The sequence below is a fragment of the Lepidothrix coronata genome, unplaced genomic scaffold (assembly GCF_001604755.1).
Source record: "Lepidothrix coronata isolate B3197 unplaced genomic scaffold, Lepidothrix_coronata-1.0 Scaffold189, whole genome shotgun sequence".
In the NCBI taxonomy this organism is placed as follows: domain Eukaryota; kingdom Metazoa; phylum Chordata; class Aves; order Passeriformes; family Pipridae; genus Lepidothrix; species Lepidothrix coronata.
The window spans coordinates 1,341,500-1,367,970 of record NW_016690369.1 but is presented as its reverse complement, the minus strand read 5'-3'; the positions used below and the strand labels follow the sequence as shown (position 1 = coordinate 1,367,970).

The following is a 26,471-nucleotide window of genomic DNA, read 5'->3' as shown; positions in this document are numbered from 1 at the left end:
GTCTTCTCTTCAGCTGGACTTTTAAAAGCTTGCACAGTGTGTTTGAAATAATGGTGTGTGTTGAACAAACCCCTTGATTGCACTGTCTAGTAGGTTTTTGACAGAAATCCACAAGAAACAGTTAAGGAATAAATTACAGTTGGAATATTAATGGTATCCAGAGCAAACAATTGCCTGTGGATTGCAAAGTAATGGAAATAATATCTGCTTTGAGAAATTACCCCAAAATCTCTTTCAGCCTGTAATAATGATAATAAAATAATGTTAAAGTGCAGTATAATTATTTCATTTTTTAATTTAAATTCTGTGTAGTGGGTGTTGCTTACTGCACAAGATGAATTGTTGAATAATAATAATAATTTTCTCTGGGCTGATAAAGAGCCTTTCTACAGGTGCATCCTCCAAACTCTTTACTCTTGGATTATATCATTCTGAGATTGGATGTGGACTGGATGAGTGGCATTGCACACTTGCCATTTCCACAGGAGCTTTTTTTTGGAGGCTGTTTTTGCTCTTCTGCTTTAGCTCACGCTTTGATCTTTCCAAGTTTCAGAGCTGGTTTTGTTTCTCTGACAATTTTTGGATTTAAACTCCAGGAATATGAACTGCAAAGGGGTGGGAAAATACGAAATGCTTCCCTTGCTTGCAGGGAAGACGAGGTGGAAGTGTTTGAAACTCTGCCTTTCCTACCAGGGGTGTTTTGTGTCCCATTTCCATCTCTGGAAACAGAAGGTGAATTAATTGTACCAGGTGGAGTTGTCACTCTGCCTTTGTGATCCTGGGCACAAAAAAAAATGTTCTTTTCCAGGCAGAGCCTGTCAAGGAGTTGGGAGTTGCTGGGCCCTTCCCTGCTTGCTGGTGCCAGTCCTGGGATGCTGGGTCAGATCTCCTGGAAAAGGCAGGAGTTCCCTGGTCTCTGTTCCCTCCCTGAGGCCTTGGCAGGGACAGGACTTTCACAGAGCTGGTGACCAAAGTTCACCCCCCTCTCAGGCTGAGCCTGCGGGTTTCAGGTGACAGTGGCTGAGCTTCTCCAGGGAGCCCAGAATGTCAGGAATTCCCTTGTCCAGCAACAGGGACAGTTCTGCAGCACACACTGTGCTCGGTGAGTAAGGCTTGGGTTAAAGAGCTCTGCCCTGAAAGCTTCAAACTTCATAGTGAGCACCTTGACATCTGGGAAATCCAGGCTGCAGCAGCACAGAGCTGAGGAAACCTGGGAATCTCTGCCTTTCCAAAATGTCCTGCATCAATTCCATCCACTTCTGTGGATTCTGAGCTGAACTGAGGAGGTTTTAATACGTCCATCAGACTCCTTTGCCTTGACTGTCACGTGGGGCTGATGAACATTATTTCTGGTGTTTTAGCTGTGCTGCTCTTCAGGTTTTGGGTATAATCCTGATTCCTTCCAGCAACCTGGGCTGTGTAACCTCCCTTCCACCTTTTTTTTGTCCCTGTCCCTACAGAGGAGATGCTTGGAGTGCCTACAAACAGCAGACCCCAGAGGCCTTCGTTTAGTCATTCATGATTTATGACCTTGGGAATAAAGGTCTTATCTTTCTCCAGAAGCAAAAGAAAACAAAAAACAGAAATCACAGAAAATGTTTGTGGTTTGAAATCAAGTGAGGAATCAAGAAAACAAAATATTTAACCCTGATCTGTCAAAATGGAGCTTCAGCCAGTTCTTAAGGTTCCTCACCCATTGTGCTTCTGGTGTTGTTATTATAGTTGTTATTATTATTAGGATTATTATTATTATTATCCCATCATAAAGCAACTGAAAAAACTATTTTCTCTGTGTGGATTTTTGGATTGAGCTCTTTTAGCCCATTTTTTTTCTCTTTTACCTCCAAAACTTCACATGAGAGGAGAGATTTTGGCAACCGCCATTGGTTTGTGTTGTAGCTTATTTTGTGCTACAAACACCCCACCATTTCCAGGGGCTCTTTGTACTCGTTTTTCTTTAGGCACTGCTCAAAAAGCAGTCCAAATGTTATTGTTTGAAGTGTTTGGGAGTTATTTCTGGCAGGGAATGTGCCTTGTCCCAGGGAGGCTGGCCCTGCTGTGACCGCTCCCTGTTGGATCTTCCTCCCTGTTGTGGGGCTGAGGCACCTGAGGGCAGAGATCTCCTGGCATTCCTGCCTGGCTGCAGAGCCACAGCGACAGGGAAAACTAGGAATTGTGTCTTTCTAGAACAGAAAAATCACTTTAATCCCAAATTATCTCCTCATGGAAGCGCTTGCGGAATTCTCAGTTGCTCTGCACAACTGTGGTACCTCCAGTGTCAAACACCACTGTAATACCTGTGGATTTTTTATGGATCCTGCAGGTTTTTTTCTCTTCCAGCTCAGGCTTTGCTTCCCTCTGCAGTAACATCTGGTTTTGATATAATGAGGAAGAGAGTTGAACGCTTCTTCAGAGCTACACTCTGTTTATTACAGATATCTTCAGAAATTTTCTACTGTTTGGTAATAAAATTTAGTTTGTTTTGTAGAAAAATTCCTCTGCAAGCTTCTCTCGATCAAACCCTGAAAGCTTCCTCTGGCAGTCCTGGGATTTTCTGCTGGAGCCATTTTTATCAGTTATTCTTTCAGGAATTAGGCAGTGGTTATTCCTCATTATTGGGAGGGCTTTCCCATATCCTACACGAGTCACAGCGTGTGCTGTTACTGCTGTTCAGAGGAAATAGAGCTCTTACCAGATTTGGTAAAGAGCTTTATTTGGAGAAATTACCCAGAAATTTGAGAAATTACCCAAAGCTGCAGCTTTTTTTTTTTCCTACTTAAATTCAGATTAATCAGCTGTGGCAGCAGTTGTTCTTTGAATTGTTTCTCCCAAGGTCATCTGTTGAGCAGTAACATCCCTGAAAGGGCTGTGCTTGTGCAGGTGAGTGTTCTGTGTGACAGGGACTGCCCTGGGACAGCAGGGCTGTGCATCATCCCTGGCATGGAAAGCCATGAAACCCCGGGAATGAGTGAGGAATGCGGGGCTGTCCCAGCTCTCTCTCCTCCCACACTCCCGTGGGCAGGGCACACTCTGCCCTCGCTGTCTTCAAGAGGCCATTTGCTGCTTTTTGACAAAAAGAAAAGCCTCCCTCCTTCCTCCCCCCCCTTTTTTTTTAAGGCAAAGCTCTGCAGGCCCTGTGAATTATTAAGATCTGTTAGCACAGTTGCTCTTTCTTGGGGAAATTGGCTGTCAGAAGTAGCAAGAGAGCTCTTAGAAGTCTCTTTGCTTTTGATTAAGTGGAACAGTTGGATCGGTAACAGATTCCAGATTTTATGTGACAGTTCCTCATTTCTGCACAACCTGTGTGATGAGAGGGGCTCTGAAATGTGCCTGTGCAGCTCCATCCATGTGCAAGTGGAAATCCAGGGATTTATCCCAGTTTTAGGCACTGGGTGTGCACGCACAGACACAAATGGTGTCACACTGGGCTCCTCCTCCAGCACAAAACATTAACAACTGTCCACAGGGATGGATTCCCTCCTGGCTGTTCCCTCGTGGGGTGGAATCTACAGTGACACATCAAACACTGTGTCACGTTGTAACATAATTTTATTAATTATATGACTTATTAATAAAGCCACAGCCCAAATTCTTTATAATTACGAAGTGTTGGCTTTGATAACCATCTTTGTGAGAATCACAGTACACAGCTTTCCTTCTCTGTACAACCAGGAAGGCTGGCAGGCAGTGTTCGATATTTTGGGGATATTTTGGAATATTTTCTTTGTCTTCCCTAAGGATTTCTCCTCAGCAGGTCCCTCTCCTGCCTCAGCTGTGGCTGCAGAGGGTTCAGTTCTCCACCCTGGATCATCCCTGTCTGAAGGGGATGAATATGCATCTCACTGAAAGCTGCTGGGAGAAATGTTTTGAAGTTGTACCTCCTCTTGAAACAGGTTTTCAGCTCTGAGGATTAGCTGCCTAATTAGCATACATTAGCATATCTAACTGTCTGTGCGGTGGAAGGAGGTTTGAGGTTTGTTTGTCGCAGGAGGGTGAGATGAAATGTGTTTGAATCTTTGAAATGGAACATTTGGGGTTTTTTCCTGGGCAGTTTTGGCCTGGGCCACGTTAAAAAGCTGGAAAGACCATGGAATGAGCTTTCAAAGGGGCAACAGGATATAGAGGTCTTGGAATTTTCTGGTTTCAGGGCTGTTTTCTGGACTCAACATGGACAAACTTAGGGCTTCTGGAATGGTTTTGGTCCCTGTAGTGGAGCCCTGGCTGAGCTGCTGGGCTCTGAGAGAGATGGTTCAAGGTGCAGTTGGTATTTTAGGTTGGGAATGCTGTTTCTCCAGAGTTAATCCTGGCTTTGATGCCAGGAATAAAATCCCTCCCCAATGACCATTACAGTGTGGGACCAACCAGGAGGCTTTTGTAGGAGGTGATCTGGGGGCCTGGTGGGCACTGAGTGGAATATGAATCCTGTGCCCTGCTGGATGATTGCCTGGGATGGATAATGGCTGCTCTGGGAAGGGTTATTCCCATCGGGATGCCTCTGGAGCACTGGGTTCCATGTGGAGCCCCTCAGGGGGGTGGGCTGGGGGAGCCCAGCAGGAGCAGGAAGGAGCTTCTTTCTCTGCACGTGCCCAAGAAGAATTAAAAACAACAGAAAAAGTTACCAAAATGGACAGAATTTTCCATTATGTATCAGTGTTTTGGGTTTTTTTTTTTCCTTCCAAGAAGGATGTTCAGACACTGGAACAAGCTGTCCAGAGAGAGGTTGGAACCTTCAGCACTGGAGATGCTCCAGGCTTGTGTGAGCAGCATTACCCAACTTGTGATCTGGTTGCAGGGATTGGCCTCAGGAGGTTTTCAGTCTAAATTTTTCCGTGATTCCTTTGCTGGAAGAATTTTTGGAGGCCAGCTCCTCACTTGAGGAATTGTGTGGCCCGGAACAGCTGTGGGAAGAAGCTGCCTGTGCTCTGCTTTAACACAAGGGTGGTGTCCAGAGATGGGACAGGAGGAGCAAATCAATATTAGGAACAGAATTTCCCTCCCAGGTGCCTCCTGTGCCACGCTGTGGAATTGCTCCTTTGATCTCACCTCCTTTTCTGAGGCAGAAACATTTGTCCTGTAGTGTTTCAGTCTTACAGAAATTAAAGCTCCCTGAACTGAAACATCCAGTTTGCTATTTAAAGCTGTAGGAACATTCACTGGTGGTGGTGCATTGTGATCTGACCCCTTTTTATATCCCCAAAAATATAGACATAAATATATTGCCAGCACTCCATAATACAGCCTGAAAGGACCGACACAGCCTTTGCCATCCCTCTGTGCTTTCACACTTGTTTTCTTCTCTTTTAAAATGTTGTTCCACAGTTGCTTTCTGCTGGAATTCCGAATCCCAGTTTCCTGCAGCACAGCAGTCAGGGCTCAGGGTGATGTCAATTGAATAAAAAGAGGTTTTTGTGCCAGGTTGTAGAAAATAAATGAAAATTAAAGACGGGGGCACTGCCAAACCTCTTGGCTGTAAATGCCAGAGCTGATCTGTCTCCGGGGTGTGACCTGGGCACCCGCCTGGCATGGGCTGGATCTGTCCCTCCAGGAGGAGGGATGCTGTGGCTGCCTCAGCTCCCTGCTGCAGGAAAACCTCCTCTGCTCTGGAATCTCAGCCTCAGGATGTTCCATAACTTCTAATGGAACTTATAACAAAGATCCTTCGAGGGGACCTTATTCTTAACGAGCTGTGTTGGCAGTGGGGGGAGTTTGTGGGAGATCCTGGGTGCCAGTTCACTCCCCACCTAGAAATGGTATTTTAGAAAATGAGAGGAAGCTGGTAAGAGGGAGGGAATAATTGGTGAGATATAATCAAGGTATTTTTCTTTTAGCATGTTATCTGCTTCCTCTTGGAGGAAAATATTTCCTCTGAACTATCATCACAGAAAGGTCCACCGTGGGATTTTGTGCTCTGAAACCAAAGGCTGCTCTGGGGGAAGTTGCTAATTAGGCAGAAATGGGATTTAACCTGTCTTATCTTTAAAGGCCAGTTCATCCTGTCATATCTGCATTCAGTTGTGAGAGCACAAGTGTAGAATCCTTTTAAGACACAAAATCCAGTCCTGCCTTTGTCGTGTTGAGCAATATTTTCACCAGTTTCTCTGGGCCAGAACTTGTTGTTCCTTGTTTTCAGGCAGGTTATTGAGCATGGAAGGAAAAATGGTTTGGTATCTCCAGCAGGATTTCTTGGCACACACCTGTGTGAGGAGAAGTTACTGAAATGAAGGAGTAATTAATTCCTCCTTGAAGAGAAATGAAGGCAAGGAGTGGGGCTGAGCTTACCTAATGCAGCCCCCGAGTTTAAGTGAAGGCAAGATTAAATAAAACCATATTTATGTTTGGGGCAGCCGTAGATCCAGTTTTATCAACACAGAAGGATTTGGAGTCCCCTCTTCTGCGAATAAAACCTCCTGCAGGTGCTGTGCCAGGGCTGGATCCTGGGGGGAAATCATGCCCATAAAGCCAGACTCCAGTTTGGATCCCTGTTGCTGTGATAAATAGATAAAACAGCTCAGGAAAGCCTTTGTTAAATCCATGGTTACTTGTGTATCCCTCTGTGCCTTGGGGGAAGCTGGAGTGGTTTGTTGGGTAAAGCAGCAGATTTATAACTAAGGAGATGTTGGATTTTGTTGCGAGTTGGCTCTGGTGGGAACTCCCACACAGGAGGGCTGTGCTCAAGTGTTTCATCTCACCCTAAAGCTGGTTGAGGGACTGTGTGTTGGAAAATAAGAATAACATGCATATAAATTGTTTATTAGAAGAAAGGTTCAAAGATCATTATACTTTATATAGACACGGTGCATTGGGCTTCATGGAGAAAATGAGGCTGCTTTGTAATTAGGAAAGGGGAAAGATTCACTTTGGGGGGAGCCACAGACAGTCCTGAAATCTTCAGAATTGTTGGATGCTAATTTAAAAAAAAAAAAAAAGACAAAAAAAAGTACAAGTCTTTTGTCAGTGTGTTGTCTTCCAAAACTCCCAGTCCCAGTGGCACAGTGAGCAGTGTTTGGAGTGGAGTTTCCATTCCAGGGTCACAGAACACGGAGGGCACACGTGGGGTTCACAGAGGGCTCAGGCCACTCCTCTTCCCCCCCGGTTCAGTTTTCTTTGCCAGCCTCGTTTCCTGGAAGCAGTTTTTCACTGTTGCTCTGATGTGAGTGAAATGAAGTGTGCTGGCTTTTGGAACCCAAGGAAAAGGCAGGCACTTAAATTGGAGCAACGTTGCCTCAGTGTCACAGGAATTCTGGATTTACTCCGTGGCACGAGATTTCCTGGTTGCTGATTTATCTCCTTTCCCATCTCTTTAGATGAGATCCATAGGGAATGTTTCTCCTATAGCTGGAGACACTTGTTGCACTTATTATCTGACCTCGGGGAGTGCCTTTGGATTCCAGTGAACGGCTGTAAAGAATTTAATGAGTTGAAATAAAGAGCAGAAAACACAAAGTAAATACAATGGCAAACCCTCAACTTAATAAATGGATAATCTATAAATTTAAACTAATTTGAACAGCATGTGCCTGTGTAAATAATAGCTTTGAGTTGTGGCACTAGGGAGAGGGTAAAGATGTAAAACTGGAGCCTTTTATTTTCTTGCTCCGGTTTAAACAGCGCCTGAAACTGGTTTATCACTGTTCGGTGGCACCTGAGTGTGCTGAGCAGATTTTGGTGTCACTGTGGATGGAACTGTTGCCTGACAACCACCAAAATCAATGTGATAATGAAAAATAATGGAAGAATGAAATTCATTGTCTAGGTGGAAGGATAAGACACGTGTGAGTCCCTGTGGAGCTCAGGAACTGGGTTTATCTGGAATTCGGGAGCTGATTCCGGGCTGACAGGGATGCCACTGGTGTGGTGGTGCAGTGTCACGACTTCAGAGCTTCCTAATAAAGCAATTTTTCCTGCAGCAAACTGCGAGGAAGCCACAATTAACTAAAAACATTTACTTTTGCTCTCCAGGAAGGAGAATCTGCAGCAGCTAATGGCTGCCAGCTCCTCGGAGCCTTGGGCTGTGGGGAGGGTGTGAGTGATCTCTAACACCAAACTCAGGCTGGCCTCTGGGATGGAAGAGCTGTGCAGAATAAATAATTAGAAATTATGGTTTGTTTTTCAGAAAATGAGACATCCATAAGAAGCGACACAAACACTAACCTAATAAAACGTTGAAGGTCTTTTTTTTTTTTTTTTCCTCCTCATTACAAGAGGAAAATTTGAACAGCTGCAAGAACGAAGCACGACCTCCCAAGTTGTGTGCAGGCAAAAAAATAAAATACAAAATGTGCAATTTTCAGAACTTTCATAATTCCGTAGCTTTTCATCGTTTTCATAAATGTGCAGTTTTCACGTGCTCCTTCCTTTCAGGCAGTTACTGTTCTCTCAAGGGTCAGAAAACAAAAAGCACCATCAGAGAGGTGGATCCAAGGTGTGGGATGTGGGTACGTTGGTCAGACATCCCCGGCAGTGACTGGGCAACCCTCAGGAGCAACAGGAGAATGAGAAAACCCAGAGTTCAGGCTTTGCAAATTTGCTTTTGGTTGGCACAGAACCTCTCTCTGCCTCCTGTGTATTTTCCTCCGTGTTTTTAATAGCAGGAGAAACATTATTTTATCGGTGTCTTCTTTCTTTAGGCTCCAAATTAGTGTAAATTAATCACAGTTAGTGGCTGCTCCTGCAGGAAGCACTTGGAGGATGGATGGCTTTTGTGTGTGTTTAATATGTTGATACTTCTTGTCAAATAGACTTTCTCATCCTGAGTGTTCTCTGAGTAATGGAAGATGAGAGGGGAAGGGAATTAAATCCCATTTATTGTGTGGCTTATTGTTTCTCTCTTTCATCCCTGAAAAGCTCGGAAAGATTAATTCCTGGATGACAAACATCTCAGCTCTGGATATCCAGCTGAAACACAGGGTGGGTCTTTGGTCCCATAATAAATTTATTATGATCTTTGCAGTAAAGAGATAGGAAATAATGCAAAGTTGACAGAAACCCCCAAATCTCCACCCTGATACTGATAAACGGACAAAGGATTGTTCCAAAGTGGATGTTCCTGGACCAGTCCAGGGCCGTGTTCCCAGGAGGAAGCAGAGCAAACAGCCCAGGGGGGAGCTGGCTCCTGGTTTATTTTGTCCTCCTCGTAACAGCAGAAACACAAAGTTTGTTCTTACAAAGCACTAAAAATGTCATAACACAGAATGTCCTTTTTAGGCCTGCCTGGATGCTCTGCAGAGCAGTTATTTATGTGCTGCAGCTTTCTGCCACTGAAGCAGAATTACAATATTTTAGGTATTCAGGGAGTTGTTTTGAAGCCCTTTGGGCGCCACGGAAACACAGCATTTATTTGGAATTGCTGTGAGGGTTCCGTGTGTGGCTTGTTCAGAGGTTCGGGGCAGGGATCAGTTGGTTACAGCATGTGAACCCTGATGTGCAGTCAAGGATTCTGCAGGAATTCTGGTTACACAGTCATTAATCCTGCAGTTCATTTGCTACTTCCAGGAGGTTATTTCCCCTTCTGAGTGGGGTTGGAAGTCTTGGGTGCTCTTGCCTCTGGAAGGAGATGCTCCCAGCTGTGCTTTCGGGATCATCTGGATTTCCATCTGAATGGAGAGGGGGAATTCCTTCCCTTTGCCTCCTGCCCCGTCCCCCTCACTGCTGGTGGCTGCAGGTCCCAGGAGGTGCCTGACAAACAGACTGGGGGAAAAGTGGGAATGGCAGAAGGGAAGGGACACAGGGGGAGGAGGGAGTGACCCTGAGAGGGGTCAGGCTGTGGGAGCAGGGAGCAAACGTGACCTGTGAGGATGGAATCCACACTCAGGCTGTGCTCTGGGGGTGCCACTGAGGGGGGGACACAGGAGCACCCTGAGGGCTCAGAGGAGCAGCACTGAGGTCAGGACAGACTCAGGGCCTTCTCCAAAGTTCAGACACAGCTCTTTGCTGTGGTTTCCAGACTGTGTCTCGGGACCTGTGTTGTGCTGAGTCACCTGTCTGTGCTCCCAGAGCTCGGGTGGGAATGGTGACCTGTGTGTCAGGTGGGGTTCTGGGAGGTCCTGGCAGTACAGCAGGGCCTGAGTGTCAGCGGGGTCCTGTCTGTTGTATGTGACACCCGGGACCCATCTGCGTGGCCTCCTTTGGGCACAGCCTGGGATCGGCACTGAGGATGGAGAGCTGTGTGCTGAGGAGGTGTCCTGAGCCCTGGCCTTAGAACTCAGCCCTGAACTCAGAACTCAGCCCTGCCTTGAGCTCTGCCTTGAGCCTTGAGCCTTGTCCTGGGCACTCAGCCCTGCCCTGAGCCCTGTCCTGGGCACTCAGCCCTGCCCTGAGCCCTGTCCTGGGCACTCAGCCCTGCCCTGAGCCTTGAGCCCTGCCTTGAGCCCTGGCCTTAGCACTCAGCCCTGCCTTGAGCTCTGCCTTGAGCCTTGAGCCCTGTCCTGGGCACTCAGCCCTGCCTCGAGCCCTGTCCTGAGCACTCAGCCCTGCCTTGAGCTGCCTTGAGCCCTGCCCTGAGCTCTGAGCCCTGTCTTGAGCCCTGCCTTGAGCCCTCAGCCCTGCCTTGAGCCCTGCCCTGAGCCCTGTCCTGAGCCTTGAGCCCTGCCCTGAGCCCTGTCCTGAGCCCTCAGCCCTGCCTTGAGCTCTGCCTTGAGCCCTGCTCTGAGCCCTGCCTTAAGCCCTGAGCCCAGCCTGGCCAGGGTGTCCCAGCCCATGCCCTCAGTACCCATGGCTTGGATGACACTTTACCCCATGACACTTCATGTTTTAGGGTGTTTTCATAACTATTTTCCTTTCTCTGATGTAAGGAGATTAAAAGAAACCAACCTTAGAAAGAGAAGGAGACCTAAATATTCCAATTTCTTTTTTAAGGTTTATTTGAATTTTCCACCCTAAGGCTGAAGTAATTGTTGATGTTTTGTGCAGAGCTGTCCCTCCCCACAGGTCTCCTGAGCTGCTCCTGGCACGTGTCTCAGTCAAACCTGAACCTGCTTTTAACAACAAAATCCCTCCAGTTCCTAATTTTTGGGATGCTCCCCTGCCATTTTTGGTGCCTGCAGTCCCTCACATGTGTGTGTTAGTTGGGGATGGGAGGGGCTGGGGGATTCTTTTGTGTGTTTTTGAGAGGAATGGATCCCCTCTGTTTGGTCCTTCTGGGTGATGGTGCCGAAGCACAAATACTGAGTTACTCAGCCAAAGTCACCCCTTCGCAACGAGGAGGAATCAAACACAGGCTTTTTCATTTTTATTTATTTTTGGAGCCTTACCCATTGCTTCCTATAATTTATTTTTTTTTTTAATCTTTCAAGTGGAGCAAGCCTTGTACAAAAAGCTTTGTTTTCTGCATTTTGATTGTTTCCTATAGTAGTAAATATCCCACTGCTTTATTAAAACAAAACCCAACCAAAGGAAAAACCCCCAAACCAAACCCACACAAAACCCTCCCACAAATTCAAGGTAAACCCCAAGCAAGGCTGGTTTTATTTGAGGGATTAGTCTCTGTTTCCTTGTGGCTGCAGCTTAAAGACACAGATCAGGACAGACAATGTGGTTTTGTGGGGAAAGACGGAATGAAACATCCCAGGATTTTCTTTGAAACCGTATTTAGTGTTTATAAATGTTATAATGTTTAAAAATAGTTTTATTTGATTTCCTCTCCCTCTTTTTCAGATGTGGGTATTTTCCTGCATAGTAAATTCAGCTATGTGTATATATATATATATAAAAAAAACCCCTTGGTTTTGAATTCTTTCAAAGGCAAAAATCAACCCATTCCAGATCAGTTTTAACCCAGATATTTCAAACGTGATTTGGTTTGAGAGAAACAGTTCTGTGAGTGCTCCCAGCAAATCTCTCATCCCTCTGGGCAGATGCCATTAAATAAACATGTGTTCACTACTACATAAGAACATTATTTTTCTAATGTGGCAAGAAGGCTCAACTGTCAAACTTGGAAAAATATCTGAGGAGCTAATTCTGGGCCTGCTCTGAAAGCAGCTTTTGCATATGCTCTGAGTGGTGTTTTTCTGCATAAAATTCTTTACTTTTGCTTTTAAATATCCAGTATAATCTGAGACTAGAATAAGCCATGAGGTAATAACAGAGCATTGCTGAACCCCCCTTCAGGGGAATGATTTAAAGGAGGATTTGTGCTGTTAAAAAATAGGTGGTGTTAAAACACCTGGCATTTGTCAATACAATTAGTAGGGATTTGATTTGATTGAGTCATTCTGGAGAACTTTCTCCTCTTTAGACATTTGGAGTGGGCTGAACAGAGGGAAATGAGCACAAAACCCCACCTGCTCCCCTGGAAAGGAGATCAGTTGAACTGCAGGTTGGAGACTGTAAATTCTGTTCTTTGTAACCCCTTGTGAAAGGGGAGTTCTGCAGGTACTTAGCACAAAATCCAGTTTACTGGACATTGTACTCATTAAATATAAATGTATAAAATCCTGCCTTTTAAAACAAATATTTCAGATTTTTTGCTTTTACAGATCTGAATAAACCAGGTGAAGGAATGCAAAGTGTGCTGGATGGAAAGGCATCGTGTTCTAATACCTGATAAAAAAACACCTTTAAACCCAATATCTTCAATTATTCCCAATTAACATTATCAACTACCTGCCAGAGTGAGAGCAGTGCAGAAACCCCCTGTGCTTAAATAATCAGGTTCTCCTGTTTGAACTTCTGACAAATCCGGGTTCCTGGTTCTCGTGTCCGGCTGTGCAGGTGGATCAGTGTGTGTGTCACTGCTCTGCTGGGATGTCACCATGTGAGTTCTTCCATAGTCTGGTGATTTGCATTGAAATTATTGAGCTGACCCCCCCATGTGTTTGAACTCCATGTGTGGGGGTGATTGTAGGTGGGGTTTGTCTCCTGTCCGTGCTGTTCTGCTCCGGAGTGTTCTTCACTCAGGTTCTTGAGGAAGGGAGAGGTTTTGCCTTCTCCTCCTCCTCTGACTCCCCAAAAGGAGGCTCAGTGCAGCACATGGAAGGTTTGAGTGTCCCATTCCCTTGGGATGCTGGAGTTGGGGTTTATCCTAAGAGGGAAGGGATGAAAAGCTGGGAAAATTCCCTTTTGCATCCGTGCCTCGTTCCTCACCTCTTTGCATCCCTTCAAACCCATCTGTCTCTTCTGCAGCCAAATGTAATATTTACTCTGGGCCAGTGGGAATTAGAGCCCTTAACTGGGAGGAAAAATGCAAAAATGTGTTAGAGTCAAGTGGTTGATGTCAGAGGATGAGGAACAGGCTGCCTGGAGTTCTCTGTAAGCCATGAGGAGCTCCAGGAGTGTCAGGACTTGAGACAAGTCAGGGGAGAGAAGTGATTCTAGAAGAAAACAAGAAATTCGGGATAAGAAGTGAAAAGTTTTGGAGAAGCTGGTCTTGGGCATTTCCTGACCTTTTGTCTTTTAATTCTTTTTTGTTGTCCAGTTTGTAGTTTGCTTTGTAGCCTTGGAGTAGCAAAGTCTTGACTGCAAAATTCAGCAGTGAATTGTGGTTGTGGCTGGTTTTTGGAATCGTGGAATGTCCTGAGCTGCAAGGAACCCCCAAGGCTCATCCAGTCCAACTCCTGGCCCTGCACAGACACCCAGCAATCCCTCCCTGTCCCTGAGAGCGTTGTCCAAACCCTCCTGGAGCTCTGGCAGCCTTGGGGCTGTGCCCACTGCCCTGGGGAGTCTGGTCAGTGCCCAACCAGCCTCTGGGGGAAGAACCTTTCCTGAGATCCAACCTGAGCCTGCCCAACAGAGCTCTTGGAGTGGTTTCAGTGTGTCCTGAGAAGTGATCAGGATTAGTTTATGGAATTAGTCAGGCTGAACACCTCAGGAAGATCAGCCCATCCTCTTTCTGCTGACAGGTGCCCCTGACTGTCCCCATTCTCCCTGGCCAGGTCTGTGAGCAGGGAGGCAGCAGGGAAGCCTTTCCTCTGGGCAGCTTTCCCTGGATTGCTGCTTCCCAACCTGCATGGCATGGAATGATGGCTTTTGGAGGTCCATTGTAAACTTAAATGAATTGTCAACAGAGATTACAGCGTTAGCAGGGCCTTCCTTTCCTGGCTGCTGCACAAACATGATCTAATTAATTAGATCTATCTGACAGAAATGACCAGAGGTGCCTGTGAGGAGAGCAGGAGGTGCTGCTCTTGTCCATGTCCTGGAGGGTCACAGGGGTGGAACTGGGATGGGCTCAGGCTCCTCCATGGGAATGGAGCTGCTGGGCAGCTCCCCGAAGTTCCCCATAAATTCCCCTTTTGGGCAGTTCCATGTGAAGCTCCCCATGAAATAGTTTTGGTCACAAATTCCTCTGTTACAGACCAAAAAGTGATCCAGTGAAACCAAACTGTTTGGATGTTTTAGGCAGCAGACAGACAACAAAAGGAACTGATTTTACAGCAGCTCAGGTTAAGGTGACCTGTCTCAAACGTGTCACCTCTCAGCCCTCTGCTCTGGCCCTATAAAACATTGCTGGTGTCTGACTTTGAAGGAGTACATTTCCCCAAACCTACTAAAAACGATGTGCAAAAATAAATCCAACCCATTGCTCCTCTGCTCAGTTACTTGTTGGGCCTCATATTTATACAATCAGTGGGATCTTTTAATAAATGGGGCTTAGTGACATTCTAGACACAGTCAATTACTTTTTAAGGTTTAAAAAGCTGGAAGTTTAGTAATCACAATGCTGAGAATTGTCTGAGAATGATTGTTGTAGATTTTTCCAAGTAGTAATCACAGGCCCTGCTTAACCAGCTCCATATGGCCCAAGGCATGTAGGCAGGCTCTAAGTGGGACAAAGAGTGTTGGAGTCTAATGAAATATGCAGTAATCATCAGGGCTCTCCGAGCTCTGTACATTATTTCACACTGCTGCCTCGAAACAAAGAACAGGATGTGGCACATTTAATGCTTTCCCCTTGAGACTCCATTGGAGTAAAGTTCAATTTTTAATTCAAAAGGCGAGGGAAGCTTGCTATGGAATTAAAGATGTGGATGCTGCCCAGATGAGCTATAAATAACTTATCCACCACCAGCAGAACCTCTCCAGTGGTCGTGAGGAGATAAATGCACACCCCTACAAGGGCACACTCATCCTGGACCTTTTCTCTCGGATTTGGGGTTGGTTTTGTGTTTTTTTTTTTTTTGTTTTTTTTTTTTTTTTTTTTTCTGCTGAGTAATTCAGTTGTAAAAATGGCCCCCAGTTAAACTGGGAGGGGCAGTTTGGTGCCACGTTCCCTCAGCTCCTTTTGGGGTTCTAAAGCAGGTGGGTGAGCAGGTGGGACTGTGTTCTTGGCTGGGAAGGGTGTTCCAGTGCATTTTGCCTGGTGGATCTGTAGTTCCATCCTGGAAAAGATGCTCCTTGGATATCAACCCCACAGCTCCTGCAGGGAGCTGCTCTTCCCTGGCACGGCTCCCAAAGAGAAAACGTTGTTACTGTAGTGAGGTAATATTTCAGTCTTGATAGATCTGAAATTGCTCCTGAGCTTCCTCCCTCCCGTTCTCCTGTTTGGATTCAGATGTGTCCTGGTATCCACTGGGAGCCAGCCAGGACTAAATTAAAGCTTCCCCTGACAAGGCTCTGGTGTGCACTTGTTTGATGGGAATATCTCAGAGTTTGGAAGGGATCATTCCTAAGCACTGGGAGGGCTTAAAGCATTAAGTACTTTCTTAAAAAAAAAAAAAATCTGTTTAAAAGTGTCTGTGGTGCTTTCCATAATATTTTCTTGAATAATGAATTTATTTAATGTTTTTAAAGGCTGATGAAGAATATAACACTCTTCTACATACGTACACACACACACACATATATATATATGTCTTATCTTCCTGTGATGCACCTAACTAAGAGTTTATTAAACAGCAACAGGATGAAACCAGTCACTTCCCCTTCTTTCTTAATTTGTAGCTTGAAAAGGAGCCAGATGAGAAGTTAATTTGTTTTTTTGCTCTTTGTTAAGCTTATGTGTATTTGACTGTAACTTGCACCAAAATTAAGCTTATTTACAAATGTTTGCACACTGACTCCTGTGTTTCTCTGCTTCTAGTGTTCTCCTGCTACATTCATTTTGTACTAATGCAGTGGCCAACTTTTGAGTCTTTTGGACTAATTGGTGCCTGATGTCACATTAAAAGGAATTTAAAATATACAGAGACCAAGAGGGAGTTGAGTGGGGTCGTTCTTTCCTTGAGATAGCAAAGCAAAGACACTCAGAGCAGTTTTTATGAAATGCACAAGTGACAGCAGTGAGAACAAGTATCTGTTGCCCTGCAGATTTGCTGACAATTCATTGGGAATTTGTTGGGAATGAGAAGAATTTTAGGTATAAAACACTGCTTATCAAACTTGTTTTCCCATTACAGTGGGAATCTCTGTCCTGCTGGAAGTGGTTAAATAATTTGTGTGTCTTTTACTGTTCTGTCTTGAAAAGATTGTCACGTGCGGGGAAGTTTCTCTTCCCTAAATGTAGGGACTTTGTGCATTTTCTACCAAGGTTCTGGCAGTTTTTCACGACTTCATTGATTTCAATCTTGCAGAAATAAAAAATATCAAGAATGTTTTGCAGAATTACCCCCACTGACCCAATTTTGATTCCTTTCTGACATCACAAGGTGAAGGGGGCAGAAGGAGTGATCCAGGGGGTGGTTTTTTATGTAAGACAGCTTAGGATGGTAGCTCAGAGCAATTACATGCAGAGTTATTAAACTGGGATTATCTCCCTGTTGCTACCCTCTTTCAACAACCTAGATATGTTCTGTGGAAGTTTAAATGCATTAGAGGTGGATTTTTAAGCCAGCAAAATAATATCTGGAGTAATTGTGATGCTTTGTGCTTGAAGGCAAAGGCCTTTTACAGGGTGCAGGGGTATCAAATAAAATAAATTGTCTGTAGCATCAATCATCGACCCGTTAGTTATATTGATAATTATGTTTTATCAGGGTAAAGAATATATAATTTAATACATTTCCAGCAGGATATGTTTCCAGTTGGTTTGTATTTTGTTGGAGGGGGAGTAAGCAAACCCAGGCTTTTAGTAATCTTCAGATGAAGCTTCATTTGCTGTCAGATCATGTTTAAATGTTACCAGTGAGCGAGATCCTGTGGCTGAGAGAGCTCTGATGTCTCAGAGGGGGGGTTTTTCCCTCCTGATTTGCAGTTGAGCTGGAGCTCTGGGATTTGTGTTCAGCCACGGAGGGGTGGGGATGTGGTTTGCAGCACTTAAGAGCTGCTTTTTTACATCCCCGGTGTGACAGAGTCAGTTAAAGTCTGGCTTTGCTGCTCCCGGGGTAAGGAGGTGAGGGTTTGGGGTTGGTGGAAGTGTGAGATCCGTCAGAGATGGAGAACCAGCTCGGTTTTGCTCACACGAGGGACAGCCCCCGTTCTTGCTGGGTGCTCTTGCTTTTTGACACTCGAATTGTTGACAGGAAGGCAGATGATGGTGTCCCTTCGATGTCCACAGATTCCTGCCTCCTCCCCCCTCCCCTGCTGGGCGAGAACGATCCCGCGGATTCCCTGTCACACCCGGTCAGGATCCTGGTTTGCCTGGGGAACTCCTGGGGTGCCCGGAGGGTCGGGCTGATGTTCTGAGGGAGGCTGTGGCCTGGGACAGGCACGGAAGGACAGACCCAGCCGGGCTCTGGGAGTGTGGGGTGAGGCTGATCCGCGGTGATGGGGCCCTGCCAGCCCAGCACTGCTCCGGGATCCTGGGATCACCCTGTCCCCTCACATCCCAGCCTCTGGGCCAGGCCCCTCTGTGTGACACACAAGGTCTTCTCTGAGGATGCACAAACACAGGGGTGTTGTTGACTGAGATATTAGGAAACGTTAAGTAGGCTGAGCTATAATCTTCTTACAGCTGTGTTTTTAAACGGAATTACATTTTTTAATAAAGTAAACCCTCAATTTCTAACATTTTTTTGTCAGCAACAGCACTTTGTGTGGTGATGTGCAGCCGAGCCCTGGGCTGGAGGCACAGGGCACTGTGGGTGTGGGGACGAGTGTGCAGAGCTCTGTCCTGGGGTGCCAGCTCGGGGTGTGCAGAGCTGCTCTGGGCGGGTTGGCAGGAGCACATTTGGGATCCCTGCACTCCGTGTTGCATCCCAGAGACATTCCTCAGTCCCCTGTGCTGCTCCTGCTGCTGTTTGGTCCCGTGGGATGGGTTTGATGCCCCAGGATGGGGCTCTGGTGTGTTCAGGGCTGTTGAGCTTGGCAACTTCTGTTGCCCTTTGACCCTGGGCTTTCTTAAATCTGTGGGATTACAGGGGGCATATCCTTCAAGGGTAATAACTTCTTAATATTATTAAGTAGCTGTTGCTGAGCTGTTCAGAGCAGGTGGACAGGGCAGTTTGTGCTGCAGTGCCTGTGTTGGGTGTCCCCCCTGGAATAGGGCCCCCCAGGCTCCTGGAATAAAATTAAACAGTTTCAATCGAGAAATATTTCAGGAGTGAGCAATTAATGTGGATCTGCACCCTTGGTTTCTCTGGAGAGCTTATAGCAACCTTATAGTACCTGAAGGGGCTCCAAGAGAGCTGGAGAGAGGGGCTTGGGACAAGGGCCTGGAGGGACAGGACACAGGGAATGGCTTCTCACTGCCAGAGGGCAGGGAGAGATGGGAGATTGGGAAGGAATTCCTGGCTGTGAGGGTGGGGAGGCCCTGGCACAGGTTGCCCAGAGAAGCTGTGGCTGCCCCTGGATCCCTGGAAGTGTCCAAGGCCAGGTTGGACGGGGCTTGGAGCAACCTGGGCTGGTGGAAGGTGTCCCTGCCCATGGCAGGGGGTGGCACTGGATGGGTTTTAAGATCCCTCCCAACGCAAACCAGTCTGTGAATCCATGAGATGGGAATGGGTAAATAAAATACCAGTGCCAAGAAAATAAAGACAGACAGTGGGTGGGGGCATAGGAACAAAAGGGATTTGATTTGGTGACTTACCATGGAGAGTCAAGTGGGGAGAGGCTTGGGGGAACAGGTGAGCATTCCTGACTGGAATGTGGAAGTGAAAACCACAGGCAAGACCAGGGAAGATAATCGTGGCTTGTCGAAGATGAGATCTGTTCTGTTGTCTGAACCGTGTAAATGTTGGGTAGTGGATTTGGACGGGAGGCATTTGGAATTTTTTCCATTCCATGTGCAATCCAAGCGAGTTTGGAAAGGGGGAGAACACTTCATGTACCACTGGAAGCAGGTGAGTTACTCACCCTTGAACTGGCAGGCTGGGATGGAAGTGCCACAGGACCCCAGAGAAGCAGGGCAGGTTTGAGGGATTTTTTCCTTTCTGAGAAAGGATTTACCAAGGGAAATCCTCAGGAGCTGAGGAGTGATGGGAGAGCATCCCAGGATGGAGTGGGTGGGGCAGTGCAAGGATTCTCCCTGGCCTCCACCTCTGATGCACCTTTGGTGACAGTGAGAGCAGGGAATGTGTCCTGTGACTGGTGTAATTCCCAAGTATTCCTTGGCAGGTCAGCAGGGCTGGGGAACCAGCAGTGCCCATTCATCCCCCACTCGCTGTGTGTCTTTGGACTTAGTTAAATCCACTTCCAGAACAGCTAAACTGTTTGGGAAAAAGATTAAAGGAGACAGCTTGACTAATTGAAAATGAGGGAAATCCTGGATTCTCTTGGTTCTAAAGGATGTAAATTGACTGTGAGCACTGGGTGTGCTTTATGCTGTGTTATGCTTTTCTCTGAGCTAAATCATTCTTTCTCTCCTCGTGTATATCTACAGATAAAGGAGATTAACTTGCCATAATCTTAACTACTGTTGTAATGAGGGAAAAGTAAATTTTGTTCCTGTTTGTTCCTGGAGTCCTCGGAGAGCAAAACTTGAGAAATTACGTGCAGGTAATAATTTTTTTAAGGGCAAACCACAAGCCAGAGTTTTCAGAAATTAAGTGCCTGCCATTGCTTCTGCCACGGGCTGCGTGCAATAAATGGAATTGGTTAGTCCCAAAGTAAGCTGGGATGAAAGGAGAAGGAGGAGTGAGGGATAGAAGGAGGAGTGAGGGATGGAAGGAGTGCTGGGGTGGTTGGCCACTGCCTGGTGTTTGAGGTGGGAGTTCAGAAGGCGTTTCCAAAAAGCTGAATTCTGAAGCGCTGTTCCATCTGTTGCTGTGCAAGGTAACAGTCCAGTAAAAAAGAAAAAAAATAAATAAGGAATTTGGAATCTTTTAGGAAGCACTCCTGTAGAGAAGCATTCGACAGTACTAAATTAAAATACGCATTTTTGTGTCTCTTTTCTGTTCGTGGTTTGCACAACAGTTGGTTATTCTTAAATAGGCTTCCTCAGACGAGTTCTCCTTCTCCTCCTGCTTCCAAGCCCTTTCATTTTGTTTCTGCAATGAAGATGTAACAATTTATGACATCACATTAATATCCATGGCAACAGCCTGCAAAGTGAACAACATATTACATTTGCATTGCAGAGCCAGCAGCGAGGGAGACGGCTCCTGGTGAAATATGGATCCGGGAGAGGGCTCCAGCAGGGAACACGGCACACATGCCTGGCAAGGGGGGGTTGTTTGCTAGACCTGCAGTCTCAGGTTGTGTAAAACTGATCTGCAAAAGGAAGTCCCAAGGACAGAGGAGTCTGAAATCGCCTCACTTTTTTTGGTTGGATGGGAAGTTGTTATTTCTTCTGGGCTGCTCATCCCGGGGGAATCCTGCTCGTTTGGGTCTTCCTGTGCAGGAACTATCCCAGGAGTGATCTTTATAGAGCAGGACTGGCTTTAAATTAATAATTGCTGTAGATATTATTATAAGAACAAAGTGCTTGTTTGCTGGTCTCGGGTAGCCTGTAAAATCTTGATGCTTGGCTTGTTACTGTGCAGAATTCCAAACACTCCTGCATTTCCAAAATGCCTCTCCAGCCTTCAGTCATTTGTTTTTCCCATCCCCAATGCCACGTTTTGTCATCCTCATCCCCCCCCCCATAATACCTTCTGTTTAGAAATAAGAACAAATAAATACGTTCTTATAAATAAGAACATGCTGATTAAAAAGTAGATTTTCTGTCCAGGTCTGAAAGAGCACCTGGAGGGGTTGTTGGGGACAGAACTGTGTGTCCCCTTGCTGTGGCCACTCCTACAACAGCCCTGGGAGTGCCCAGGGGAGTTTCTGGGAAGGAGAGGGACACTGGGCACGTCTGCATTGATTAATTTGAGAGTTTTCTGGTGTTTTCTGTGCTGAAAGGTGCCAGCAGAGCAGGAGGGGGGGCAGGGAGTGTTAGGAAAACCCCCTCGATGTAGCCCAGTCACTGCAACAGCCTGAAGTGGGAACAGGAAAACTCGGGAATTTAAAAAATATTGGGAAAGACCAAATGTTAGAAACGTTATTAATTAAAAATCAAAGATGCCTGGAAGTATGTAAGTCTCTGTTCAGCCGATGGAAGTAACGGAGATGAGGGTTTGCAGGGATCCTGCTGAGCCTTTCCCAAGGGATCACAGGTTTGATCCTGGATTCTTTCACTGGATTATTTTTCAAGGAAGTTACTCTGCTTTTAAAGCTGTTTCATATGGAGGCTTTATTTTAAAAGCAGCACTTAAACTGTCTCTACTCCAAACCTGCTCTCTTCTAATATGTTTATTATCGAGTGTGGTCAGTTTTTTTTTTTTCCCAGAAGTTTTATTTTTAGCCTGTGTGATCTCGGATCCTTTTCTTAATGGGAAAAGCAGGCCCTGTGTGCAGAGCCCGGGGCTGGGCCCGGCCAGCTCCCTCTGCTGGCTCCTCTCACAGGACAAAAATAGCCTGAAAAACCTGCCTGACATTCTGCTGCCTCAGTATCAGAGCCTTCCCTGGCACAGCCCGGCACAGCAGCTCTTATTTCGCTTTTAATTCAGATTAACCAGTGGCAAACCCCAGTAAATATTTGCTTACAGGAGGGCACAAAGTATTTTGGCTTCGTGGGGAGCACTAAAATCCAGTAAGGAACAAAGAGAATGGCAAAAATATGGTTGTCTTGTCTCTGAAGTCTTTTCTGCCCTTTTATTCTGTGCCTGTGGTTTGGGAATTCTGCTGCCCTTCCAAAGACATGTGGATATGAGGAAATGGTTTGCACTGGCACATCTTGAAAAAGAAACTTCATTCGTGCTGGTCTTAATACCTCAATTTAAGATGCATTTCCAGGTAGGGGTTTTTTTTCCTCCCAAAATTCTTGCAAAACTCAGAGTCTTTAAACTCGCCTTTTTTTTCCAAAAGAATTTTTCAAAGTATTTAATTTACAAGCACAGAGTGTGACCAGAACTATTTTTGCCCTGCTGTTGTTCAGCAATACTGAAGTCTCACCTGTGTTTATGAATATGTCTCAACACTATAAGCTGAAATTTATTTCATAATTTATAAAAGTTACAAGCTGCGAGTCATGTCTGGAAAGACCCGCAGGATCACGGCAAGGTTTGGGTTGGAAGGGATCTTTGCTGCTCCCAAAACCAGCCAGCAATATTAAATTTGGGTTTGCCCGTTGCTAACTCGTATTTTTGGTGATTGGTGGCTGGGGTTTGAGGTTTTTGGGGCCCTTCTGCTTCAGCAAGTTTTTAAGAAAACAAATTGCAAAGTCAATTTTGTCGTTCGCTGCCGTGTAAAAAAAATATTGTAGCGAATTCCAGTGGGGAGGTGGGAAAACAAGCAGTAAAATAAGCTTTAAGACGTCATTTTGAAGTGATGTATAAGATAAAAAAGAATGTTTGCTCACCCCTTTTTCTAGTTTCAAGCAGTTAATATGAAGAGGACTTATCTAATATGTTCCATGTATGGTGGAATTAGTGTTGTAGTTCACACCTAGAACCTTCAGCTGGTGTGTGTGTGGCACATGGTGTGTGTTTAAAACCAGAGGCTGCTATAAAAACACTTCCTGTGTCCCTTAGTTCAATCAAAATTTTGTTTTCTCACAATACATCATTTCAAGTAAGTTAAGGAAAAGAAGATTTTCCTACCGAGAATTGTTATTTCTGTAACCATTAGGTTGAAAAAGAAATAAATAAAGGGCAGGAAGGAAAGAAGAGCGTGGGGGCTGTAAGCGGTGACACAGGTCCAAAACCAAGTGTGAACTGAGGAAAAACAAGCACAATTCCTAATTTTTATGCAGAAGAGTAAACACAGATTTTAAGCAATGGAAACCCAAATATTTCCTTGGTTAGATAAGCACAGAGCTGAGATGGAAATATCCCAGGATTCTGTTCCCCTTGGAAGAGCCCAGCTGGGTGGAAGTGGGGTCGTGGGGAGACTGGGCAGCGTTACACCCGGAATTTCTCCATGAATCTCTTTGGATACGTTGGAGATCTTGTGTTTCCTCCTGTTGTGATCTTCCCATGTCCCATGCAAACCTGTGGCAGCTGTTGGAAAGCAGCAGCTCATCCTACCAGGAGCTGGCTTTGTGCAGGAGCTGATGCCCAGCTCAGCTGTGCCCTCCCTGGCAGGAGGGAGCTGAGGCTCCAGTGCTGGCACTCCAGGCATGGCTCAGGAATCACATTTCCATGTCCCTCAGGAGTCGTGTTTCCATGTCCCTGGGTCACACCACGGAGTGCCCTGAGCCAGGGGAAGTCCTGGAATTGCTCTGGAAGATGCCGGGGAGGAGCATCCCTGCAGATGTTGGGATCAGGAGGAGCAGCCAGCTGGGGGGTGGGAATAGGGATGCTTCCCAGGGCCTGGGCTGGCTGGGATTGCAGTCTGAAAGGGAATTGTCTGACTGGGCAGTGGTTTGTAAGGCAAACCTGGGCTGAAGAGGAGGGAAGGAGCATCCCGGTACCGCTCTCCGAAGGGATCCGTGTTCCAGCAGTGACGTCCTGCGTGCCTTGTGAGTGAGGGAAGGCTTTGGGTTCCTGCACTTTCCAAGTATGGATTAATACGGACGCGTTTTTCCTCGGAACAAGCCTGGTGTCACTCCAGGGATGGCTGGATTGCTCTGATTTCTCCACAGGGACTCCCTGCCCTCACACATTCCAGAGCTCTGGGCTGTGGGGACGGGCAAACACAGTCCTGGTGCCACCAGTGACAAACAGCAGTTGAGTTTAGAGAGGAAAAATAAAAGTCCTCGTTCTCATTCTCATCGTGTTGTGGGTGCAGAGGGAAAGGTCTCCCTGCTGCAGACACACTGCAGGAGTTTGGTTTTCTTGGAGCCCACAAAAGGCAGAAGTGGAGGATGGAGATGATGTGTGGAATAAGGGTCATGCTGGTTGTAAGGCCCGGGTGTAAGGCCCTGGTGGTCGCTGAAAATGGGAGAAAATAAAGAGAACTTGGAGATTTGGAAGGGGAGAGAAGAGAGTGAATGAAGTTTGGAGAGTATAGAGCATAGTAATGCTTTTACAAATTTTTAGTTTCCTTTGAATTTTTTTGGGGGTTGCTTTTTTGTTCTTCTGAGGGAAAAAAAAAAGAAAGAGAAGAAGAGGGAAACGAGAAGGAACAGAAAATGAAAAGTCACAGATGTGGGAGGAAATTCTAGAAACTCCCAGGAGTAAAGTTAAGCAAATGCTTCTTTCCTCGTGGCATCCTTAGCCCAGAACACTTCAGGAGAAGATGGTGAGAGTCTCCCCAGAAACATTTACTCTGTTTTCACTATGGTCAGGTTACGCTTTTCATCTCTAGGAAATACCTCTGCAAAGAAATACAGAGTGGCTTGGAAATAAAACTGCTCAGCACAAACACATGGTGGGACAACTGGAACGGGGTAAATCAGGGATTGGGGGGATTTCCTGGCACAGGAGAGTTTCCCACTGCAAACAACTTCCCACTTGGCTTTTGGAATCTGTGAGACACAGAAAACTGAGCCTTGTTTCTGTTCATTTTGCTCATCCCTGGGACGGGACTGGTGACTGTGGGAAGCGTTTGGAGCAGAAACCACCCAGCAGATCCGTGGTTTGGTTTGGAATCTCTCCTGTCTCCAGCAGTGGCTCAGCCCTGCATTCCTGCACAGAGAGCAGGCCCGAGCTGCAGTTCCACAGGAACGCTCCTCCTGATTTCACAGATAATCATTTGGGTTAACCAAGATGCTGAGAGAACACCCCTGTGAAGGTCTGGCTGTGGATCCACGGTGGGAAGGCAGGAGAGGGAGGAGAGGAATGCCAGAGCGTGGGACAGGCAGAGGATGCAACACTGAATGTGTATTTTATAAAAAACAACTTTGTACCTACTGGGAGAGAGGGAGCGATAAAAGTGATACTTTAAGTAGTGCTAACACAGCCTAAGTGCACATAGTTACCTACCATCTGTTTTCCAATAAATAGCTATTATGCTAATTTCTGTTTCAATGCGCAACAATTAAAGCCTGGGAGTATTCCTGTGATATTCCACAGCTGTTGCCTTTGAAGGTTTTATTTATCCTTCTGAAGTGCAACAATTTTAGCTTCCTAGCCGACTCTGCTTGGAAGTGCTGGGTTTTATATGGAAAATGGCAGTGCACTGAAATGCAAACTGGGGTGGTGTCTGAGCAGCACCTTCAGCCGTGTCCCTGTTGATATTCCACATTCCCATTCCCTGGATACCTTGGCAGGACCCGGATTGGAAACATTCTGTGCCTGTGCAGTGCGTATTCCCTCATGAGCTCTGCTGGCAAACAGATGAGCACAAATGGGTCGTTCTGGGGAGCGTTTCTGCTGTGTTGGTTATTTTGGCTTGGGGGAGAGAGCCGAGATGGATCCTCAGGCCCGGCCGAGTGAGCAGCACGATTTCCCTACAATCATAACCAGCACAAGGAAATTAGATCCCTAAGTGGGTTGAATCTGATTTAGTAATAAGTCAATTTAATCACTAATGACTCCAACGCAGATTTTACAAGGTGATCAATGGCAGGATAGCAATGATCGATCAATGGCGTTGCCTTTAATTGGATTTTTATGGGTATAATATAGTTTTTTAGAATTAATGTACCATTGCTTTGCGTTGTTACTCCTTCAACTCAATTTTTTTTTTTAAGAAGAAGAGATGACGCTTCAAAACGCCGGTTGGCTTTTGAAATATCGTCTTTGAGGGCACCTTAGTAAAAAAAAAAACCCAAACGAAAAATTAAATGCTTGCTTTTAGCGACTGGATCTCTTGATTTTGTCGGAGGGCCGCACGTGGGAACAGCCTCACGTTCGGTGGGAAGGAGGAGGCCAAAGGTGACTCCCGAGGAGCTCCCTGTCCCCAGCAGTTTGCCCCAGTAATCCTCCCCGGCAGTAATCTCCTCGGCCCACGGGTCCTGCTTTCATCTCTCAGCGGCAAGCCATTGATTTGGGGTGATTTTAATGGCTGAATAACTGCTCCTGTCCCAGAGTGTGTTTTTTTTTTCATGTTTGCAGTGGCCGATGTGGTAACTGAGGGCAGTGTTCTGGATAATGGGTTTCATTAGCTCTGCTGCCTGAGGTAAAAAAGCAGTAGGTGGGAATAAAGCCTTGTTTTTGATGTCTAGACGTTCATTTCAGCTGTTGCTGCAATATGATACATTAAAAGGAAATATGTAACATAGCTCTGAGGAAATATGTATTCTTTGAAACTAATTCTGCTTTTAAACTGCACAAGGCAGGGTGACCTGAATT

General features: G+C 46.0%; 1 protein-coding gene across 1 annotated transcript in view; it reads left to right on the top strand.

Moving 5' to 3' along the window:
- Positions 1 to 26,471, top strand: part of MED13L (mediator complex subunit 13 like) — a 174,489-nt gene that overhangs the window by 52,761 nt on the left and 95,257 nt on the right. The window contains exon 4 of the mRNA XM_017831317.1: positions 8,362 to 8,422. Coding sequence (XP_017686806.1) covers positions 8,362 to 8,422 — 61 coding nt within the window. The remainder of the gene's footprint in view (positions 1 to 8,361; positions 8,423 to 26,471) is intronic.